Source organism: Chiloscyllium punctatum, chromosome 12 (assembly GCF_047496795.1).
Source record: "Chiloscyllium punctatum isolate Juve2018m chromosome 12, sChiPun1.3, whole genome shotgun sequence".
Taxonomy (NCBI): domain Eukaryota; kingdom Metazoa; phylum Chordata; class Chondrichthyes; order Orectolobiformes; family Hemiscylliidae; genus Chiloscyllium; species Chiloscyllium punctatum.
Genome location: NC_092750.1, coordinates 36070009 through 36095424, shown reverse-complemented (window position 1 = coordinate 36095424; position 25416 = coordinate 36070009). Strand labels below are relative to the sequence as shown.

At 38.1% G+C, this 25416-nt stretch overlaps 1 protein-coding gene across 1 annotated transcript in view; it reads left to right on the top strand.

The window, feature by feature from the left end:
• Nucleotides 1-25416, top strand: part of il17rd (interleukin 17 receptor D) — a 98781-nt gene that overhangs the window by 38665 nt on the left and 34700 nt on the right. The window contains exons 2-4 of the mRNA XM_072582336.1: nucleotides 4355-4391; nucleotides 8196-8321; nucleotides 18847-18971. Coding sequence (XP_072438437.1) covers nucleotides 4355-4391; nucleotides 8196-8321; nucleotides 18847-18971 — 288 coding nt within the window. The remainder of the gene's footprint in view (nucleotides 1-4354; nucleotides 4392-8195; nucleotides 8322-18846; nucleotides 18972-25416) is intronic.

Sequence of the window (25416 nt, the reverse complement as noted above, 5' to 3'; positions counted from 1 at the left end):
GGCCATATAAATAAAGTAGTTCTTGTCAAAACAGAGTTTGGAGTGAAAAATGGTGCAACTTTTTATGGCATAAATATGTGGAAAAGTTTAAGAAAATTCTTGATCTATTGTTTCAAGAATTTATTAAACTTGGAAGTGGATGTCTTCTGTTTACTGGTCAGAGCTGATATGATGCATTAGTTATTGCCAATTAATTTGGGACAGCATGGTGGCTCAGTGGTTAGCACTGCTGCCTCACAGCACCAGGGACCCGGGTACAATTCCCACCTCGAGCGACTGTCTATGTGGAGTTTGCACATTCTCCCCGTGTCCGTGTGAGTTTCCTCCGGGTGCTCTGGTTTCCTCCCACCGTCCAAAGATGTGCTGGTCAGGTGAATTGGCCATGCTAAATTGCCTATAATGTTAGGTGCATTAGTCAGGTTTAAATATAGGGTACAGGAATGGGTCTGGGTGAATTATTCTTCAGAGGGTCAGTGTGGACTAGTTGGGCCAAAGGGACTGTTTCCATACTGCAGGGAATCTAATCTAATCAAAACTTGAGCAATCCACGACTTGGTACCTGACAGGGAGAAAGTGAGGACTGCAGATGCTGGAGATCAGAGCTGAAAAATGTGTTGTTGGAAAAGCGCAGCAGGTCAGGCAGCCTCCAAGGAGCAGGAGAATTGACGTTTCGGGCATAAGCCCTTCTTCAGGAATCAATTCCTGAAGAAGGGCTTATGCCCGAAACATCGATTCTCCTGCTCCTTGGATGCTGCCTGACTTGCTGCGCTTTTCCAGTAACACATTTTTCAGCTTGGTACCTGACACCAGTGGAAGAACAATAAAGAAATTAATTCTTTAAAATATTGGGAAAAGTTCATCAGAACCTAAAATAGTAAGATAATTTTCAATCCTTTGCATCTTCCATTGTACATTTTGGAGTTTCAGAAATATGAGCTGTTACTATGACTGCATTTTGTTCACTATGTTAGTTGAATGGAATGGGCCTCTACCCATTGGAGTTTAAAAGAATGAGAGATGGTCTTATTAAAATATTATAGAATCCTGAGGAAACTTGATAGCTGGATATCAAAAAGGTTCAGAAAATATTTCCAAGGATGTTGCCAGGGTTGGGGGGTTTGAGGTATAGGGAGAGGCTGAATAGGCTGGGCCTGTTTTCCCTGGAGCGTCGCAGGTTGAGGAGTAAGTCATGAAGGCCACAGATAGGGTAAATAGGCAAAGTCATTTCCCTGGGTTGGGGGAAATCTAGAGTTAGAGGGTATAGGTTTAGAGTGAGAGGGGAAAGATTTAAAAAGAACCTAAGGGACAACTTTTCACGCAAAGGGTGGTGCATGTATTGAATGAGCTGCCAGAGGAAGTTATGGAGGCTAGTACAATTACAACATTTAAGAGGCATCTGGATGGGTAAATCAATAGGAAGGGTTTAGAGGGACATAGACCTGGTGCTGGAAATAGGACTAGATTAATTTAGGATGAACGAGTTGGACTGAAGGGTCTGTTTCCGTGCTGTACATCTCTATGACTCTGTCTTCTTGTGGGGAGACATGAATTAGGGGACACAATTGAAGATTAAGAGGAACAGGACCAAGATTAGAAAAGCTTTCTCTCAGAGGATTTTAATTCTCTCACCCAAAAAACAGTAAGATGTTAGCTCATTGAATTTATTCAAACTAAGTTATACTTTTAATAAGGCAAATACTCAGGGTTTATGGAAAGCAGACATGAAAATGGAATGAAGACCACAATCACATTAGCCATGATCTTATTGATTAAGGGAGCAGGCCTAAAAGGCTGAATAGCTTGCCCTTGCTCTAAATCTTAAGTCCAAGATTCCTGCATGCTAATAGAACATAAAGCAAATTAACTGGACAATTGAAACAGATTTTATAATGTTCTGGAAAGCACATTTGAACCATAATATATGGTGCTTTTCTTATGACTAAAAATGTCACCGTCGAGATCTTTCTGAAAGTGACTGGCAAAACTGCTGTACTGGGTCGATTGATGCCGAGAATCAGCATAAATGCTATAGTTGGCTGCTTCCAAACACTTACACAGCACATCAACTTCTGCTCTATCAGAATTTAAATTTTCACAAAAAAGTGGTATGATAGTTTGAACTGTCAATATTTCATAAAGTTTGGTTGCCAGTACCTGTATTAATGGGCTGAATTACCACAATAAGTGAATGCAGAACGCTAAAATCCGACTGAACAGATGCTTTCAATTTGAAAGCACACAGTTGATGGAAAGTCTGGGTTGATGCTCATCGCTTGCATCTGTGTTCAAAAAAATCCTATAATTGCAGTCACTTAATTCGAATGGAAGTTACATGTTTCATGGTAACTCTTGCATGGACACAGCTTTCCTTTCAACTAGTTTAGTACAGACTTTATCTTAATCAGTGCAACTGACCACCAACCTGAAGGTTCTCCTCAATTTTTAGGAATGTAATTTCCTTGTTACCTGAATGTTAATTGAGGTGGGGGTTTGTGGAATTTATTTGTGTTATGTACCAGACTTTTCAACTGCGTCCTTTATGTTTTACATTGCAAAGCAGCTATTTAACAACTTAAAAATATTTTTCCATATTGTTTCCATCTTTAGTTGAGCAATATGTTATGTAACTGAAACATTTCTTCATCTTATTTACTTATTTCCTACCTTCAGTTGATTACAATTATTGTCACCTTCCACCTTTCAAGATGTTGTATGTACATTTTATGTACATGGTTCCAGATAGGATTGGGCATCCCATTGTAAGATATTGTGAGATTAAATGTGATGAAACATTGCTGCACAGAATGTTAGAATTTGTATTTCCATTGAGACAGGATCAGGACTGAATATAGTTTTTTTTCCTGGGTGCTCCTTTTGAGATTCTTTTGAGTGTTATGTTTTGATCTTCATGGGTAATTTTTAATTCACACTATATTTTTTTAAGACCTGATATAGTCATGTAATTACAATGCCTTTTGTGTATGTGTTGACACATGGAGCCTTTAGACTTTTGGAAACAGAATTAGAAGAATTGATTAACAACTTTAATCATCACTACTGCATTAAACTTAGTCAGAAGTTGCATGACACCAGGTTATTGTCCAACAGAACTATTTGAAATCATAAGTTTTAGGAGCACCGCTCCTTCATCAAGTAAAGTGATTTCATCTGACAAAGGAGCAGCTCTTCAAAAGCTTGATATTTTGAATAAACCTGTTGGACTATAACCTGGTGTTGTGTGACTTCTGACTTTGTCCTTCTGGTCCAGCACCGGCACCTCCAAATCCTGGTTACCATTAAAGTTAAAGCTACCACACGCAAGGAAAATATTAATTTCCTGGACACATTAATCAAATTTGCCCAAATAACAGATATAAATTCACAATTTTTCTTTCTAATAACTGATACACTTCTATACTTAAAAAGAAATCACTCTAAACACACTGGCAGACTAGAAAGTTTACAGGTAATGCATTTTCATCGCATATGCACAAAACTGGAAATTTTTAACAAGTCACTAGCCTTTTTTTTTACTATTTCTCAAATCTCAATATCAGGTTCTCATTACAGTTTTCCTCATAGCAGCTTCTGCATGTGTCCACCTGTAACCTAAAAAAAATCCACTTAAATTTGTGAAGAATTCAGTGATACAGGGATTTAAGATTTTCCTGGCTTCAAGTTGGCAGAGTATTCTGTTCTTGAAAGGCTTGACAGTTGCACTACTCTCCCTCCCACCTCACACCCTGCACAACCCTTGGTAAAAGGCAGAGCTTCGACAAAGGCACCTCTGGTACCAGCTGCAGACTCCATCACTGTCACCATGTATTCCGTGAACTGCTTGCTGATCCTCTAATCACAGGCTGATTTCTCTTCTGTCCTTGCTATTAGTGAACCTATTATCAACAAACTCAGGAGAAAAACAGCCTCAGACTGGAGGAGCAACTCCTCACTGGTTGAGACTGTTGATTTGATTGTGTTCCTGTTGCTTTAACTGCTAAATGTTGAAAGAGATGGAGAGTTAATCAAATTAGATTCTGGACTGGACATGGAATAGCAGAGTATAGCTAGCATGGACCCCAGTGAAGAGGTCTATAGAAAACTGTATTTCTCTGGTTAAAGAACCAAGTTGAAGCATTTTCTGATGGGGCAAATGCAACTTCCACAAATTCAGTCATCTCAAAATATTTTGTAATTATGAAGATCCAGCTCTTGGAATAGACAATTTTGTAACAAACTGAATCAAACTTGCTGGCACATCCATGAACACAGTGCAGTGTTCACGTTAAATTATAGAATGCTTCAAGGCTGTAACTTTTTTGTAGGTCTCGCAGTAAACTTTTCTTTTATCTTACAGGATAATACTAGAACATTATCTGGCTTCCGATATGAAGGTAAGACTGTTCATAACTAAAGTTTGATTTATTACAAGGCAATTTCTCTCAAAAATTCCTTTTTGATTTAAATTATCTTTTGTTTTAGGCAATTGTATTGCCCTTGGTGTTTGCTACTTTTGGGCTATTGTTCTATAATTAGCATGCTATTTAATTGAGTCTTAATTCTCTCTTTGACCAATGACCATTGGTAAGTTGTTCAACTAGGGCTTAGAGAGGAGATCAGAGACTGCAATTCTAGCCTACTTCCCCACCGGCTCATCTGTCTGATACAGGGGCATTGTGTCCAATTGTGACACTCTATCACTGTTGGATTTGAAATCAGCTAAGTCAGCACAGCCTTCAATATTTTTGAAGATTTGTTAAATTTTAAAAATTAAAGCTTGAAAGTGAACGTTAATTGTTGGAATTGTAATGACGTGACTAAACAAAACAGTGAATGTGCTTAAGAAAATCAGAAAATGTTTTAAAATTACTCGCCCAATCTGATGTTTACAAAGAATGCTACTGTGCAAAGTACTGATCAAGTTGATGTGATTTATTTTGCAGGTTTACATTGAGCATGTTTTGGTTATACCAATGTCCATACTTAATATGATTTGACTAAAGGCTTATATCAGAATTAGTCGTTGTTTTGGTTTGCTTTTTCCATTGTTATTTACTTAAGCTTTTTTAAAATTATGGCCTGATATTTAAAAGTAGAAACGTATGTGCACTTTTAAGCATTTCCATTATTGTAGCACTAATATCAGAATTGCTGGAAATGGCATATTTTCACAAGAATTTTTAAATATAGTTTTAATTTTCAAGTGAGCAATAAAGTTTCATTGAAATGTGTTCACCACCTACATGCTCTAGCTTTTCAGCATTTTTTTTTTCTAAAGCAATGCTCAACTGCAATAACTTAACTTTCCTTATATTTATAATGGCTTTATACACTTAAGGGATGAGTATTTTTAATTCTTTCATGAATGTGACATCACTGGCAAGACCAGCACATGTTACCCATCCTGGGTTTCCCCTGTGGAGGTGAGGTTGAGTTGCTTTCATGAACTGTAGCAGTTTAACTGACGGGAGTACACCCAGTGTTGTAACATAGCTCCACGATTTTGACCCAAAAGCAGTAAAAGCATGATAATATAGTTTAAAGATTTTTCTGTCTGTGAGTTGAAGAGTAACTTGCAGGTTATGTTCCTCTGCATGTACAGTTTTTCTTATTGCCTAAGCTTCATGATTTTAAACAACCCTACAAAATCTGTCTTCTGTGCTCCAAGCTGAATAGCACAGCTTTCCCAGTCTGCAATGTTCTGGCTTTAAAAGGGCCTTCAATTGTCATTGTCACAGGTTGATCCTTTTCCCCTTGCTTGAACATAGATGCAACGTTTGTGATTCTCCGGTTCTCCAGCATCATCCTGTATCCACCAAGGATTACATCAGTGTAATTTCTGCCCTCACTTGGATTTGAGTGACTTATCTATTAATCTTAATATCCCTTCTTCATTCATTTTGACTTGATCCAGCATCCCAGCAATCACCTCTTGAGCTTTAAGAAAGTCCTTAGCAAACATTGATATAAAGCACTAATTTACTAACTTCTGTCTCCAACAATAGGTCTCCTTTTTTTTGGTTCCTAATCAGCCCACTTGTCACAAGAGGTAGCCCCCATAGCCCTCAACATTTAACATATATCTATTATTGGGCTTATTATAGCAGTGGTCCACAATGGCAGATTACTTGTTCAAGAAAAAGGTTGAGGTATTCAACTAGTTCTAAATCATGTAGTCCTTCCGATAGATCATGTTGTTATGTGTGTTCCTTCAAGCCCAAAGTGACCTAGTGTAAAGTAGGTAGCTACAATTCTGATCTTTTGAGAAAAAGCCTTGTTGAGTATAAACAATGAAATTTATTATATGACTGCAACTATTTTCAGGATACACAAATAGGACCTGCATTATTATTGAGACTGTTAGGAGCACATTAGCCTCAGGTTCATCTCCTCCAAACCCCTCCTTTATTCTGACCAACTCGCTGTTATGCCAGCAGAGTGGATGCTACTTACTGTGCTCAGTCAAGTATTGACCCTTTCAGATCCGTATGCAGTATAGTATCATCCAAAAATATATTAAAGCTGACCAAAAGTTAAATTTAGATATCTTCATTGAGCACGTTCTCAAGTGGAGTCATTTATTGGCCAATTATGTGCACAGAAAGAGTGATGAGAGACATTTGGGACCAGTGCTACCCCTGTTGATCAGTATGTGGCATGACATTAGCAGTAACTAGGGAAGAATAAAAGCATGCTTACCATGTAGCTTTAAAGTCTGTGCCATTTATAGCACTGTTAGTTGCAAATAAAACTGACTAGAAAGCCCATTAAAGCAGCATAGGATGTACAGATAGGTTATAGCCACAGGGTTTGTCCTGTTTCCTATTAAACTCTACATGATACAGGAATATTCACACTGAGTTTAACTAAAACCACACCTTGCAAAGGAGCAATTAATTCCCCTCTTCCATTAAGTGAGTTTTTTTAATATTTTGTAATTTATTACCCTAGATCCCTGACATTGTAATAGTTGAGTACAGCATTGCATTGATGCGAAGATTTGTGGAAAAAGAATTCCCAGAAGCGTTCTAACCTTTAGTTACATGATATAAAACAGAAATTAATCCATGCTAAATAGAAATTACAAACTGAAGGTATCCTTCATGCTGACTGATAATCGACATCGCTTTGAGGGGAGTTGTATTTAGTTATGTTCGGCTGTTCCAAGCTGGACTTAACACATCTGTTTCCATGGTGACCTGCTGCTCCACATCTACATAAGGCAAGCAGGTCTATTTAAACCATATTTCTCTTATTTAAACCATGTTTAGCAAAGGGTATTAATTTAAAACTTTATTTATAATTACTAAAATATTCATCAACTGTTGGTGTTTTTATATTAAAGTTACACCATAAAGTAATGAGAGCCCAGTAGTGTTGGTGAATACTGCAGATGAATTGTTTGGCAACATCACAAGTTTTCTTCTTCCCCTTCGCCCTCCTCACACTCAAAAATAAACCTCTTATCACTTCTTGCTGAATATGTTTGTGTCTAGAATCCTACATGGGAGTTCTTAAGGAGACAATGAAGAAAGATTGGATAGGGTAGGGCTTTTTTCTTTTGAACACAGGAAACTGAGAGGAGACCTACTTGAAGTGTATAAAATTTCAGCAGTGAAGGTACAGCAGATAGGAACACTCAAATTCTTTTGGTTGAGAGATCCATGACTAGGGGATGCAGATTTAAGAGAAGAGGCAGAAAGATTAGATGAAATTTGAGGGGGAGTATTTTCCCCCAGATACGGGATCGGGGTTCTTGGAATCTAGAACTCACTGCTGAAAGAGTATAGCTGTAGATATCCCCATAATATTTAAAACATATTTGAAAGACTAGAGATTGCAGGGATCATGAGCTAAAAGGTTGTGTTAGACTGGATGGCTCATTGCTCACTGAAGGGCCTCTATCCCTGCTATAATGATTCCATGAAAATTATAAATGATAAGAATTGAAATGTGCATTATGTTGATTATTAACCTAATTATAAATGCTAATAAGCCAATTGTTCGAAACAACTCGTTCTTTTTGTATTTTGTGTTGTAAAATCAATTATCTACTTCATTTCATTTCTTCCTCTGGACTCACTTTGCAATGACTGAGTTTAATTAGAGCTGGGGTTAATAGATCTTTGACTGCACATCACACAAGTGTTTATTCAATTTTGAGGAGCTAACAGCTAAATATTATTACATTTTTCCAGATTGTTCATCCATTGAGAATCTGAAGGGAGAGCATGCAATCGATAGAGTCCGAAACTTGTGCTTCAGTCAGTCTATACAGAATGGCTTGGTTGCAGTGATATTTCAATGGAATCCAAGCCCATTGGGTAAGTGAAAGTCTTTAAACAGTCAGTTTAGAAGTGACATAAAATCTGCTTTTCTAGGAAATTAGTAACTTGGAAGATACAGAACTTAGAGCAATCACCACACCCCATAAACTACTTAAGATTTTCTGTTCATTTTTTTGCCTCCCATCCTAAGGTTCACAGAAAAAGATGCTGACTGTTATTGATGCTAATCAGTCACTATTACAAATATGCTTTTAATGAATGTCAACTAAAGTTACATTTTGGAAGTTCATCCATTCGTTGTTGCAGAACTAAGCAATGCTGAAAGAAAAAGACCAATTGAAGATAGGGAAATCAAAAATTGCTGCCCTGAGAAACAATGAAGGTGGATGTGAGGCTGTGAATTACATTCTATTTCTAAACATTCTGTACCATCAAGTATTAAAGACCAACTCCAAGAACAATCAAATGCTGAGTGAGAATCAATGTATAAAAATGCCACCTGTGTATGGAGTCAAAAGATCAGGAAGGTTTCAACGGTTCCTGATATATGGTTAAGTAGATGTCCATTGGGGAATTGGTACTGCACTTGGCCTTGAATTGCCATGTCTATAGGGAGGAAATACTACCAGACCTTTTTTGCTGACAGCTTGGAAAATGAAAACTTGTTTTACAATTAGAATTCTAATACAAACTATTACATTTTGCATTCTCGAGCATGCCCGTTTATCCAGGAAGTAGCTTTGGTGGAGTTTAGACAGGAGCTCAAACCTTTCAGATAGATTGTGATGAAAACTAGGGTATTACTGATTCTCACAGGTAGCAATGAGGATTGACTGTAATGAAGCACTGTTTGTTATTTTGGAATGGATCAAAGTGACCTGAAAAATGTCTCAGTTATATTGTATTAAATTTGAGCATTTTGACTGTACAGAAAGTTACACTTGATTTTTGTGATTAATGCATCCTGTGGCTTTATTTGGTAATAGAGTCATTGAGATGTACAGCACGGAAAGAGACCCTTTGGTTCAACTCGTCCATGCCTACCAGATATCTCAACCCAATCTAGTCCCACCTGCCAGCAACTGGCCTATATCCCTCCAAACCCTTCCTATTCAGATACCCATCCAGATGCCTTTTGAATGTTGCAATTGTGCTCGCCTCCACCACTTCCTCTGGCAGCTCATTCCATATATGTACCACCATCTGCATGAAAAAGTTGCCCCCAGGTCTCTTTTATATCTTTCCCCTCTCACCCTAAACCTACGCCCTCTAGATCTGGACTCCTCCACCCCAGGGAAAAGACTTCCATTATTTATCCTATCCATGCCCCTCATGATTTTATAAACCTCTATAAGGTCACCCCCTCAGCCTCCGATGTTCCAGAGAAAACAGTCCAAGCTTATTCACCCTTTCCTTCAACCCTGGCAAGATCCTTGTAAATCTTTTCTGAACTCTTTCAAGTTTCACAACACTCTTCTGATAGGAAGGAGAACAGAATTGCACGCAGTATTCCAATGCAGTGGCCTAACTAATGTCCTGTACAGCCGCAACATGACCTCCCAACTCCTGTACTCAATACTCTCTGACCAATAAAGGAAAGCATACCAAACCCCTCCTTCATTATCCTATCTCCCTGCAGTTATACTTGAAAGGAGCTATGAACCTGTGAAGATCTGCGTCCCCTCAAGAGGGGCCTCTTGGTTCAAGTTCGGTCAAAGGAATCGACAAATGCGGTCTATTCAGAAAGCAAGGGTCATTAGTTTATTGAATTAAGGTACCTTGACGCAATTCTATCCAGCAACACAGAGATTGAAGCTTCTGTGTTCTGTGCTGAAGTTGTGCAATTACATTCGAAAATTACACATTACTTTTATGTTTTTTAAGAAATAGTACAGCCTTAATTACAAGAAAGACCAATCCCATATAATAAGGTGACATGATTTACAGCAAGTTAATCCAATAATATTTTCTTTAAGAAGGATATCTCATTTACGTAAATTGTCATGCCATGTATTAGTTCAAGGTTAGTTCAAATGGTCAATTAATGTGTCAGTATTCATCTTATGAAAACTCTATTATCCTCTTATCTTTGAACTGCAAGTTAATTCTGCAAATCAGCAGTATGGTTCACAGGCCATTTTGTAGTATTCTTTTAAATCGAGAAACCATTTTGTTGAAATAAAAACCTACACCTGCACTCCAAGGTCTCTTTGTTCAGCAAAATTCCCCAGGACCTTTCCATTAAGTGTATAAGTCCTGCTAAGATTTGCTTTCCCAAAATGCAGCACCTCACATTTATCTAAATTAAGTTCCATCTGCGACTTCTCAGCCCATTGGCCTATCTGATCAAGATCCTGTTGTAAGCCGAGGTCACCTCATTCACTGTCCACTACACCTCCAATTTTGGCGTCATCTGCAAAGTTACTAACTATACCTCTTATGCTCGCATCCAAATCATTTATAAAAATGACAAAAAGTAGTGGACCCAGCACCGATCACCACCACCCTCTGTCTTCTACCTTCAAGACAGTTTTATATCCAAATGGCTAGTTCTCCCTTTATTCCATGAGATCTAGCCTTGCTAACCAGTCTCCCATGGGGAACCTTGTCGAACTCCTTGCTGATGTCCATACAGATCACATATATTCCAGAGTTTTCTTCCATTGCAATTTGTCTTTATCCATTGTATATCAAAGATGACAAATTTTGTCCCTAGGTTCTCAATTATTTTCCATTGGATCCTTTTTACTAAGGACATTATAGCTCTGGAATGTTTTGCCAAGGTGTTGATGATAGTTACGGGACTTTATCAATTTTATGCAGTGTCAAATTTCTCCCACCTTCTTCTGTGCTATTTTTCATATGTCCACAGTCGCCCACCTGGTTCTACCTTATATAGAACCACCTTGAACTTGCATCATAAAAGTAGACCATTTGAGCTACTAGTAGTGATTTTCATTCAACAGAAGCCTGCTCCATCCTACATTATATAACTTTCAGCAAATTCACTTACTTTTGTTCATTTGTTTATCCAGCTTCTCCTTGTATGTACTTAATGTTACAAAACTCAACTTTCTCATGTGGTAGGCAGTTCTACATTCTAATTTCTCACTGAGTAAATAAAGGTTTTTGAATTCTTTATTCATAATTATGCTTCAGTAAAGTATTGATTTTGTAAATTCCAACAGTTGGTAACATCTTCTGTAATTCTACCTTATCAGAACTCCTAAATTCTAAAGGCCTCTCTTTTAGAGTGAAAGGAGATTTAGCCTGCTCAGTTGTTCTGAATCATTATAACCTCTGAGTTCTGATATCATAGGGACAGGATTGGGAGAATTAGCCCTTCTTGCCTATTCCACCATTCAAAGATATCATGGCTGCTCTGTGACCCAATTCTATAAACCTGTCTTTGCATAGTCTCCCTTAACACTTCTAGATCACAAAAATCTGTATCACTCTCAAATTAACAGAAAAGGTTGAAGTATGATTTGATTGAGATTTACAAAATTGTGAGGGGCTGAGATAGAGTGGGTGGAAAAGGACTGTTTGTCTTAGATAAGTCAGTGACTAGGGGCATAGATTTAATGTTACTGGGAATGTCATATATGTCTCTTGCCTTTAAGAGAGTTCACCTTTTGGACTCCATGTGCTGCATGTATACAATGTTGTGACTCTGCCGGTCAGCGAGTCTGCTATGGGTATTTGGGCTGCATTCACAGAAATCAATTGGTTTTCTGGAAAGTCTGGTTTATAAATGATAGTGTGCTTTATTGTTTTAAATGGAGTTAATTAATCTCTGACAAATTATTATTACAGACCACTATCAACATCCTAGCCCACTACTATGCTTTTAATGTAATAAAATAACATGCTTCTCGTGTTTTACAGGAGCATTGTTTTTATTAAGGAATTTATTAAGGTATTAGGACAGGTGACCAAAACTATTGTCAAAAAAATAGGTTAAGGAGAGTTTTAAAAAGAGATGAAGAGGCCGTGTGGTGTGAGGAGGGAATTCGACTGACTAGGTTTTGTTCTTGAAAGACAAATAGAAATGTGAAATGTTTTAGGAAAGGGTGTAAACACAACCTCAAGGTGCTTAGGAGCAAAAGCGCAGTTGTTTAGCTTTAAGGATTCAACTGGTATGTTCTAGTTTATAATAAGTCTTTCACAATTCATGTTAATTACAGCTATGACTTGAAAGTAGAAATATAGACAACTTTACAATAACTGTAGGGTATCCGATATAAAATGTTTTGGTCTTTAATTCTTAGTAATCATGCTTAATTAGCAGTAGTAATGCATTTGGTTCAATCAGTCCAAGTCAACAGAGCATAAAAAGAGGCCTTTCAACTGATGCAACTAATGCTAGCGCTTTGTCTGGCAATGTGGTCAGTTTCATTCACTCACTAAATCCTCATGATGTTCCAAGACGATTCCCATCAAGTGTCCATGTCTTCATCTTGATGGAGATCAATAACACTTCAATTTTTTTAAACAATATAAAGCATGTGTTTACTGAAAGAATGAAGCTACAAGATTCTGGAGAATACCAGTTGTCAAAATCAAAGAGCATGAATACGTACACTCTATTTTAATGTAGTCACTTACAATAAAGGCATTAAAAAATAAAATGAATAGTAATTAATTCTCTAGAACAAACTTCTTCACTCCACTCGTCTACTTTATCCATTTGCCTTTCAGCCCAAAAACTCAAATCAGACACCTGTCAAAGATTGGAAGAATTAGCCTCTTGAAGATTCAAATACAGACTGAGATTTCCCAGGCCTTTTGTTTATTTTCAGCAAAGTTGTCCCTTCAAGTCTCCTCCAAACATCCTATGAATGTAGAGCCCATTTTCAAAACTGATACCATATATACTCATGTATAGGTTGAGTTTTGAAGACCATTTTTTAAGCTGAAATTAGAGGGTTGACTTATACACGAGGTATTGCTCTCAAGGGGATGAAATTCATGCTTGGCATGAGTCAGAAAATGGACAAGCAAGGGCCCGATCTCTATATAAAATCATAAACAACAAAGGGAAAAGGAATTATAGCCATTATTGAATTTGGGGGAGCTTTGCAATAAGTTCAGAGCACAACTGTATGCAACACCTACTTCTAAGAAACTGAGGCAATAGTGGGAAGTCAAGGTTGAGGGCTGCCATAAGATACTGTAGATATTTGCATATGCAGGTCGAATATATGTATGTAAACATTACATCATTTTATACATGTGTATATATAGTTATCAGCATTCTATTTAATAATTTGAAAATTGTGTTGCACAAATATATACTGGTGCGTGTAACATGATTACACAGGTATTGCATTTGAATCAAAAAAGTGCAAATCACGTCCTTTAAGACTGCCTATATGGTCAGCAAGAGAACCCTGAAAAACTTGGGTCGACTTATACACTAGGTATATGAAAAATACCAGATTCTTTGGCCAGAAATAAGGAGTTGACTTATCCGTGATTGATCTATACACAAGTATATACAGTATCTCTAGCGTATTGATCATAGCCAGCTAGGGGAAAATTATTTTGGTCTTAATAATGCTTAATTCTGAAGTCTTGTATCTAAAATCTCCTCTGGCTATAGCAGAAGTTCAATTTACTGTTTGGAGTCCTTCAGTTAGCGAGAGTTTTCACCCTTTTAGCTTGCACACAATTTCAGTTTGACTGTTTGAAAATGATGCTCCTTCTTCTGTAGCCAGCTGGGTTTAAACCTAAAGCCCAAAACAAACAGAGGATACGCTTGAACTTAGAACTACATCTAAAATTTACTTACCTTATAATTAACTTTGTGACTATAATTTTCTTAGTTTTTGTCCGTGAGGCAACTTGATCACATGATCATTTACTGGAGCTAGGTCCTTTAGCAGAAATTGTCCTTCAGACAAACCTGATTTTAAAGGGACCCGCATTCTAAGAAAAGGTATTGAGATTTGACAATGTACACAAATCATCACACTAGCCAATTTCCCTTTGAAATCAGTGACCACTTTCACAATGCTTGTACATAAAACAAGTCTTATTCACTTCACCCACACCTCCCCCTAACCCACATTCATATTTCTCCCCCAAAGCTTTAAATGTTAGTCCCTAATGTTTGTACCATTAGCTGAGGGGTACTGTTTTCCATTGTTTATCCAATCTTTACCTGTCATAACCTTGTATACTCTTCTGGATTTCTCCTCAATCGCCTTTATTCTGAGGGGAAAATCCTCAGCTTCCCTAACTTTATATCTAAATTCCAGTTTGGTAAATCAAATCTGCATATGCTCAAGACGTTCATATGGGGCTGTACAGTGGCTCAGTACTTCGTGCTGTCGCCACACAGCACCAAAGACCTGGGTTAGATTCCAGCCTTGGGCTCTGTGTAAAGTTTGCATGTTCTCCCTGTATCTCTGTGGGTTTCCGCTGGGTGATCCTGTTTCCTCCCACTCTCCAAAGATGTGCGGGTTAGGTGGGTTAGCCATGGTAAATGTGGGGTTACTGGAGAGGGGGCGATGTCTGTGCCTGGATGGGATTCCCTTTGAAAGGTTGGTGCAGACTCGATGAACTGAATGGCCTCATCCTGCACTTTAAGGATTGTATTATTCACATCATTCCTAGGATCTGGTGTTTGGAACTGGAGCAAAGTTGGTGCATTTTTGAAATGAATGTTATAACTGACTCCTTCTACGTGATTCCATAGTTACGTAGAATTATTTCATTCAATTCAGTTTAAAGTGAAAGGCATTTAAACACGCAAGCATTATTTCACAAAATAAATGCAATTATTTTGCCAAACTACAATTTTGTTTTCCCTTAAAAAAGAAATAAAGCAGTATATCCTTTTATTTCCTGGTCTTTTTACTAAAGAACGTGCAGAAATTCTGCTTTGGTTCATTTGATGCTCTGCTATTGGTCTCGGTAATATGATACCTCACAGAAGCACACCAAACCCACAAGCACGAAGTTGAGATGATTTTCAGGTGTGCACCTCCAATGTTGATCCTTTTGACTGAGCAAGTTGGAATGCAGCTGGAGGGCTCAAGTGGTAACCGGTCCAAACTCTTCTCTTTGTGATTTGCATGCCATCACAAGTGAGATTCTGTGTAGTGAAACATGCAAAACTCGTCTGGCAGCCTGAAATCTTCCCCCACTGTGAAGATAGGATCTGTTAGAGATCGTGTGAGGTTACATGAGTTTGAATGAGAAGTCTTTCAGGCCTCTACTGCGTTTGGAATATGAACCGAATGGAATGCCTTCTATAAAGCTGCAGGTAGAATATCACTAAACAAAGCACAAATAAAAGCTCTTTGTTTACAAAAGGCCATAATGAAACTTACATTTTAAAATTAAAGTAAAATTTAAGTATATTTGGAATATACTTCTAGCATTTATCCTGTTAAATATCCAATTTTTCTTAGTAATGAGTGGATACCATCTTATTTATACCCTTAACTACCGTTGGGCAATTAGCGATAGTTTTATCCCCTTGAACTTTTGGAATAAGTTACACAGACTTATGGATATCTTAGAAATATAGTTTTGGGAACAAGGTAACTGAAGAACTGCTTGCATACTTAATACTGAGAGAAAGCTAGCCTATTGGAAACCATTGTTAATTGTCATAAAAACCTATCTGGTTTACTAATGTCCTTTTGGGAAGGAAATCTGCCATCAATACATACCTACTTTGGCCTATGTGTGTCTCCAGATCCACAGTAATGTAGTTGGTCCTTAAGAAATTTTTTTTATAATTAGGTTTATTGTCATGTGTACTCAAGTTACAAAAGGGACAGGAGTACAGTGAAAAGTTACAATGTCACCAACAAATGGCGCCATCTCAGGTATGATGTACCTAGCTACAAATTTTAGGTGCAAGAAAAATAGAGAAAAAAAGGAAAAAGTTACACTGCAATACAGTTATCGTGTAGGTATAAGTTAGGAAAATAAGAAATAAAACTAAAAAGGCAATCGTTCTGGGTCTGCTGGCTGCTCCCCCGCTCTGGGCCGACTGGCTGCCCCCCGCTCTGGGCCGACTGGCTGCCCCCCCCCCCCCCCCCCCCCGCTCCAGGCCGACTGGCTGCCCCTGCTCTGGGGTGCGGGCTGCTGGCCGGTCCCGTCGTCCCCACTTCACTCTGGGCTGAGGAAAACGACAGAAGAGAGAGAAAGGAAAAAGAGATATACAAAAGGAATACCTGGAATGGATGAGCTCTGATCGGAGCATACTACTCTGCCACCATCTTGTTTATATTCTGAACTACCTTTGGACAGTTAGTGATGGACAATAAATCTTGATCTAGCCAATGATGCTACATCTCACAAACTAATTAAAACTTACTCAAATCATCTTTAGTTTTGTATGGATTCAACAGGAGAGATGAAAATGTTGTATGATGGATCCTCACCATAGCCACCTTGGTAAAAGCTATATCAGTTAGATTTGCTGCACCATCCTTTTGGGTTAGGATGTAAAGGTCTAGACTCATGAGAAAAGGCTATTACCTAAATAAAATGTACTTGGCAATTAACAGTTGATATGATGGGCAAGGCTGTGAAGGAAACCTAAATAGTGACCTATTTATTTCCTTCGAGATCCAGAACTGTTGTTCCTATCTAAGTCTGTATGACATCATCATATTGGGTGGTGTCTAATGCACTCATCAACATCAAGCCTTTCAGACCCTAATACCTTATACAACCAAAAGGGATGAAGTAGACAGAATGCCTCTTTTCCCTCTTCTATCCGTAACTTTAATCCCATGTTGTCAGTGGATGCATGAAGGCAGTGCTATAGTAGTACAGTATACTTCGATTTTCTTTATTTAGCTACCTTAGACATTTGTGCAGCTGTCATTTTTTTCCTTGAAATCCTGAAGTACAAGTTGGCATGGTGCCCCTTCCTGTCCATGGAGAAATATTTATTCACAACCTTTTAGCTGCTGTAGAATATTGTGGCACATGTTCAGTATATTTTCTACAGAATAGCTTCACTTAATTCCACACAGGTTGAAAAAATGCATAGAATATGCAGTATCTCATAGCATACATAATGTACAAATGCTTTTTGGCTGATAATTAATAACTAGAGCAGATTGCAGAACCAAAGAGATGACATTGCGTACAAATCGTTTCAATTATACTAGAAACGTTTCACTCCTTTTTCTCTATTGATAAATGCCGAATGGTTAGAGCAGTGGTCTTTCTCCATTTTATATGATCAGCCTATTCAATTTAATATTTCCACATGTGCCAGTCTTGTTCCTGACACTCCTAGTCTTGGGTGCCACACCTGAATGACCTTTCTTTGGTATGCTTAAGGACGAATGAATGTTTCTTCAACTCAGGCAGATCCATCTCCATTTCTTCCAAGTGGAACGGTATGAAGTAGATCTTTTTGGTAAAAATAAATGAATATAAACTACTATTCATTTATTTTTGGGCAGCTTCCTGTTATCTTAAATATGTTGGTCTGGACAGCCATAAATTGCCTCTTCTTAAAAAGGCCCATTTTCTCATGTAGATTGCTTAGCTGCCTGTGGTAGTTTAAACATTTGTCTTTGAATTTCTCTTGTCTGGCACCTCAAAATGTAGTTCAGACTGCAGTTGTGAAGTTCAGCAGAGTTAAAACAAATTTTACTGTAGGACAGTAGCTTCATTGAATTGACTTACTGACCTTTGAACTGAGTGTGAGGTGAACAATGTTACTCAGATTGCAGGGTCCAATAGCGGATGGACAGAATGAAAGAATTTGTTTCGAAGGTGCAGCGTTGAAATTCAACATATGTTCTAGCTGTACAAGCACAACTATTATTTACTCCTGTGATTTTTGCAGTAGCGATGTTGGCTGAGCTACAGACTGAGTTTTTGCCTTTTTTGACCACTGTATTTGGAGACTAATGTTTGGCAGGTAGAATATGAATTTAAAGGGATTTCAATTGGAATTGCAAATGCAAGGAATTGAGCATATGGAACTGCAGAAACAAACAGACGTTCAATAAGCAAGCTACAAATACACACCCAGTATTATATCACCTGTTTTTGGATTAGTGGTGCTGGAAGAGCGCAGCAGTTCAGGCAGCATCCGAGGAGCAGCAAAATCGACGTTTTGGGCAAAAGCCCTTCATCAGGAATATCACCTGTGGCAACAAGCCCATTTAGGAAATGGCAATTACTTCACCAGTTTTTAGATAAGAACTTTGTAAATGTATCTACCAGTGGAACAAGTATTCAGATGATGAAGTTTACCTTGCTTTGGTGATTATGTGTAACAAATGTTTGCGAAATTGCAGAAACTAATTTTGTAGTTGTAATTATACTTTTGTGTGCAGGTTGTTTTACTTGTGTGTACTTTGGATAGCAGTTTATCTTCGTTGAGGATGAATTGCACAGCTTTCTCTGCCAGCACCTTCAACTGGTGGGATGTGAATGTCTTGCTCACATTCCCAGTTATTAAATTAGTTTTTCTTTTTTATACCTGAAAAGAAATTACTAAATAAGTCAATTTATTTGTTTCTTTGTACAATGTCGATTTATTCTTCCCTGTGCTGGAATCTATCCTCAGGTATTGAATGTGTCAGAGGCTTCAAAATAATTCTTCAAGAAGCTAAAGCATTTGGGGCTGAAAAGTTATGTCAAGCACTGGTTTTAGAAGAACAAAAACAACTCAGATATTTCAATAGAACACTTGTAAGTAAACTGACCTTCACTATAATTTAGAGCAAATGCTTTAAGACCGGTGAACCTGAAGTTTATCTGTGGCTTTAGAATTTTTCACTAAATGTACTGACTATATCTGATTAGTTTTTAATGGATCCCAACTGTGATTCATTTTGCAAATTGATTCAACATTTCCACTTTCTATTTGCTGTTGGAGTGTATGTTTGTAGTTGAATGTTAAAAGTTATCTTCTAAGCAGAGCGTTGAGAGGTTCACAAATGTCTCTTGAATCCTGCTATCAGATAAAGCATTGGAATTGCTCCCTAATATTTGTTTCTGTTGATCCTATTTCTCATCGACATCACAGTTAGCTTTACTTCATCAGTCCCACTCTTGTTTCTTCCACTGTTGCTAAGTTATTATCCTACTTGTCGAACATCCAGTTCTGGATGAGCAGAAATTCATTTCAGTGAATGTTGGGGAAGATTAAAGCTATTTTTTTCAACCCTTTCTTGGCACCTGAGCAGCTGAAGTCCTCATTAATGCGTGGTTATTTCTAAATTCCGTTTTCCAGTGCATTCCTGGCTGGTCTGTTACATTCTACTCTCTAAACAAGCACATCCAAAATTCTGTTGCCTATGTCTTAACTTACAGAAAAACGCAATTCGCCATCAGATGTGTGTTTGCTGATTTACATTGGTTCTGGTTCAAGTAACATCTTGATTTTTAACATTTTTATTCTTGTTTTCAAACTACCCCCACCTTGGCCTTGCCCTTGTCTGTCCAGTCCTGTGGTCATTTGAGCTGTCTCCACCTCTAATTCTGATCCCTTGTGCATCCCCAAGTTTCCTGTACCTCCACAGATGGCTATGCATTCAGTTGTCTGGGCCCCAACCTCTGGAATACCCCTCTTTTACACCCCCACTGCTCCTTGACCCTGCTTCCTCCTTTACGCACTCCTTAACCTAAACCAAAGTGGTAGGTTCTTTGTTCATCTGACCTAATATCTTTGTGCTTCATCATTGTCATACTTTGATTTATAAAATTCCGTGAAGCACCTTGGGATGTTTAATTACATTGAAAATGCCATACAAGTATATTGTTATTTAATCCCATATCTGTATTACAAGTGGCCCAAGCATTACATTATTGGATTTGTAATTCAAAGTCTTGGACTAATAACCTGGTGATGTGAGTTCAGAACCTATTATGGTAGATTCTGAAATTCAATTTTGTTAAATAAATAAATTTGCCATGAATAGCTAGGATCATCAGTAATGTCCATGAAGCTTTAATTTGTCATTGAAAACCCAATTGGCTTGCCAAATCGCTTTCACTGGAAGGAAACCTGTCCTTAATTGGTCTGGCCTATAGATGAATCTATAAGAGCCATAAGAATTTCGTAACCACCGTCTGAAATAGCCAAACAAGCCATTCTGTTATATCAAAGCTGCTATATAAAATCATAATAAGATTAGAATAAAGATAACTACTCAACTGTGACCTAGGTGTTGAGTTTGAAAACCCCAATGGCAAGTCTATTTCAATTGATCCTGCAAAATTGTCCTGACACACATCTTAGGACTGTGCCAAAATTACAAAAGTTGTCCTGTAGGCATACTTGCAGAAGCACACAAACCATCATCCCAGATTTTTCTGCCACCATCCCTGGAGAGGAGCACAGTGGTATACAAACAGGAGGGAGTACTCTTGGCTCTATTTCATTTGAAAATGTTCATCTTCAGCTTCTTCATCCACTGTAAGAAGTGGTGATGTTTGCTGATAATTGCTAATTAAGTAGAATCACAGAAGTCCTTTATGCCTGTTCCACCATTCTATATGATCATAGGTTCATCATTCAACTCAGTACACTATTCTGGCTTTTTCCCTATATCCGTTGATCCCTTTAATCTGAAGAACTATCTCTAAATTTTTCTTGAAAGTCTTCAATGTTTTGATCTCAACAGTTTTGTATGGCAGAGAATTTCACAGGCTCACCACTCTCTGGGTGAAGACGTTCCTTCTCATCTCTGTCCTATAAGACCTACCACATATCCTTAGGCTGTGACCCATGGTTCTGGATTCCCTGGTCATTGAGCATCCTTCTTGCATCCACCCAGTCTAATCCAGTTAGAATTTTATAGGTTTCTGAGTGATTCCACTTCCTTCTTCTAAACTCAAATGAATGTTGTTGTAACCGATCCAATCCCTCATCATACATCAGTCAGTCTGGTAAACCTTGTTTGCACTCCATCAATAGCCAGAACATCCTTCCTCCGATAAGGAGATCAACTTGCAGGCAATGTACAAAACTGATAGTAAAAGCTTCTATAAGAATGTGAAGAGAAAAAGATTCGTAAAGATGGGTCCCCTATGCACAGAAACAAGAGAATTTATAATGGGGAATAAGGAGATGGAAGATAAATACTCTAATACTTTGTCACAAAGAAAGACACAAATAGCATGCCAAAAATATGATGGAAGACAGGGGCTAATGAGAATGAGGAATTGAAATAAATTAATATTAATAAAGAATTGGGGAAGTTAATGGGATTAAAGGCAAATAAATCCCCTTAGCTTAATAAGCTTCAACCCAGATACTTGAGGAAGTGGACCTAGAAATAGCTGATGTATTAGCGGTCAGCTTCTAAAGACTCTGGAGCAATTCCTATGGATTAGACAGTAGCTAATGTAACCCCACTATTTAAGAAGAGAGACAGAGAGAAAACAAAGAATTATAGACCGGTTACATCTGTAGTGAGAAAAATATTAAAATCCATTACAAAAGATGTAATAGCAGACCACTTCGAAGATAGTGACAACATTGGACATTGCTTTAGGAAAGGGAAATTGTCGTAAGTCTGCTGGAACATTTTGAGGATGCAACTAGTAGTGAGAGCTAATGGATATGATTTGCTTGGATTTTCAAAAGGCTTTTGGTAAGGTCCCACATAAGAAATTAACATGCAAAGTTAAAGGGTGTTGGCATTTGAGATTGTGTACTGAAATGGATTGAGAACTGATTGGCAGGCAGGGAAAAAGAGCTGGAGTAAATAGGTCTTTTTCCAGAAGGTGGGCAGATAGTGGGATCCCACAGGGATCAGTACTTGGGTCCTAGCTATTGACAATTTATATATTGATTTAGACAAGGAAACATCATGTTACACTACCAAATTTGTAGATGGCACAAAGCTGGCTGGGAAGGTATGCTGTGAGGAGAATGCAGAGAAGCCTCAGTGTAATATGGACAAGTAAGTGGGCAAATAACAACAGATGCAGTATAATGTGGATAAATATGAGGTTAACTATGTAGGGAACAGAAACAGACAGGCAGACATTTGGCTGAATGGGAAGGGGGTAGGTGCAATGAGACCTAGATGTCCTTGCACACAGTTGCTGAAGGTAAGACTCCAGGTACAACAGGGGGTGAAGAAGGCAAAAGTCACCTCCATTGGAAAAGGATTTGAGTACAGGTGCAAGGATGACTTGACCAATCTTGTCACTAGCTTCCAATGCTCTGATTTTACATCTTTTATAATGGACTCTAGTATTTTTTTCCACCTGTCACTTAGTTTAGCCTATGGCAAAAATCTGCCGTGTTTAAATTATTTGTATTTAAGTTAGCCACTCTTCATGTAAAAATGACAAATTTCCATTGAACATTTCACCGGACCATGCTTAAAATCCATCACACAGTTTGCGCTTTTAATATTTGCATATCCCCTTTCATGTAATCTTTCCACACACACTTTTTCCAATGATGAGTATTGAAGGAATGTTGGATTTGCCAACAGTTTAAAGTTATAATCTGTATAATTATATCTTTTCATGTATTATGGGCTGACAATCAAGAACAATCTTTGCATGTTAGCTGTTTAAGGCCTGTATCAGTTTATTTGAAACAGTTCTTTAACTTGGTCAGATTTAGTGCCATTTGTCTGGTCAGTATGTTTGTGAAGGTTGCTACAGTCCAGAAATTTATACCCACTGTTCTTCCCAAGTGAACAGTTTATTTTTTAGATTACTTACAGCGTGGAAACAGGCCCTTCGGCCCAACAAGTCCACACCGACCCGCCAAAGCGCAATCCACCCAGACCCATTCCCCTACATTTACCTCTCCACCTAATACTACGGGCAATTTAGCATGGCCAATTCACCTAATTTGTTTAGCCCTTCTAACCTGGCTGTTTCCTTTCTCCCTCCATAAGTAGTGACCTGTGTTATAAGATACTGCAACTTCATTGAGTGTGCTTGGCTGCTTATTACATTCCAAATTCCTACAAATGAGCAAATAAGAAAAATAGGAATAAGCATCCTTCATAGTATATTTCTTGTTATGGTCTATGTAAAAAAACAATATAGGTAGAATGAGGTTCTGCAGACACTTCTGAGAAGCTAAATCCAATACTGACAGGTTGTTTAGGGAAGAGTAATCATAAGGTAATCGAAGGTTGTATTGAGTTTGAGAGTGATTTAAGTAAATTCCAAATCAGAACATCCAACTTAAACAATGCCAGGTGCGAGGGATGAATTGGCCTCGGCAAATTGGCAAATTTTATTAAGAGATATAATTGTGGATAAGCAATGGTGTACTATTGCCAAGTAGAGTAGTAAGTAGTGGAATACTGGAAGAGACCAGTGAAGGATGATGAAAAAAATGGACACAGGAGAAAATAGAATATTTAAACAAACTAACTAGAAATAGTAAATCAAATGATAATAGCTTCTATAAGTATACAAAAAGGAAGGGAATAGTGGAAGTAAATGCCCTTGAGGGTGAGGAAAGAGAAATTAAAATGCGGGAATAATGTAATGTCTGAAGTGTGAAACAGATATTTTGTTTCTGTCTTCACAGAAGATGCAAAAAAAAAGATCAGCAATAGTGGAAATTCAAGCCTAATGAGAGTGAAGAATTTAAAAGTAATTAATACTAGTGAAGCAAAAGTAGTGGAGAAGTTAGTGGAATAGAAGCTGCCACACGATAGCGTGCATCCTGCGGGTTGTAGAAATGGTGAATGCAGAGACTGGGTGCACCTTTTGCGATCTTCCAAAATTCCCTTGACTTTGGAATCACGTGAATGGATTAGAAAGTAGTGAATGTAACATCACCATTCAAAAACGGAATGGCGGGGTGGGGGGAGAGGAGGGGAATGGAAGGAGAGAAACTGAAAACTATGCCAGATAGTCTGACACAGATCCTAGTATGATTAGGCAAAGTCAATACCGTTTTATGAAAGGGAAAGCATGTCTGACAAATCATGACACTGTGGGAGAGCATGGTGGCTCAGTGATTAGTGCTGCTGTCCCACAGCACTAGGGATCCAGCTTCAATTCCAGTCTCAAGCAACTGTCTGTGTGGATTTTATACATTCTCCCCGTGTCTGTATTGCTTTCTTCTGGGTACCCTGTTTGGTTCTCCCATAGTCCAAAGATGTGCAAGTTATGTGTATTGGCCAAGGAAATTACCCATAGTGTCCAGAGATATTTAGGTTAGGTGGATTAGTCATGGGAAATGTAGAGCTGCAGGGATAGGGTAGGTGGGTGAATCTGGATAGGATGCTCTTTGGAGAGTCGGTGTGGAATTGTTGGGTCGAATGGCCTATTTCCACACTGTAGGGATTCTATTCTATGATCTATGATAAATCTGTTCGAGGATGTAACAAGCAGGGTAGATAAGGTGGAAACAATATTTGTAACATATTTTGATTTTCAAAACACATTTGATAAGGTGCCACAAAAAAAGTTGCTGTACAAGGTGAGGGTTCATAGAATTTGGAGTAATATAATGGATGATTGGTCAGTTAAAGGACAGAAAGTAGGAATAAATAGGGCATCTTCAGGTTGGCAAGCTGCTCCTAATGGAGTATTACCAGGCTCAGTGATGAGCCTCAGCTAATTTTTTTTTAATTAGCTTTGTTGAAGAACCTGTGTGTAATGTATCAGTGTTTACTGGAAATGCAGTGCTGGGGTGAAAGTAAGCTGTTCGCTGAATACAGACCGCAACAGGCTATGGATAGATCAAGTGATGGGCAAAAGGTTGACAGATGGAGTACAGTGTAACATGACAAAAAGGGGAAATTACTTGCTTTTGTTAAGAATATGGAGGAATGAGAAGTGACCTCATTGAAACGTACGAAATTCTGAGAGGGCCTGACAGGATAGATACTGGGTGCTTGTTCAGCCAGGTTTTACTATCTAGAAATAATGCGTATTGTCTGAAGATACAGGGTCACCCCTTGAGAACTGATATGAGGAGAATTTGCCTCATTCAGCTTTGTGAATCTTTGAATTCTGTATTTAAATGGTTGTAATTGTGTAGTTTGGAGGGTTGAATGGCCTGTTCCTGGTCTGGTTTTGTATGTAAAAAGAATACCGTTGCTTATAATCTGCCCTCACTTTAACAGGAAATGTTCCTTGTTTCTCTCTGATGACTGGTCATTACCGAGTTATAGCTGTGGTGCTGCATTAATTGGTT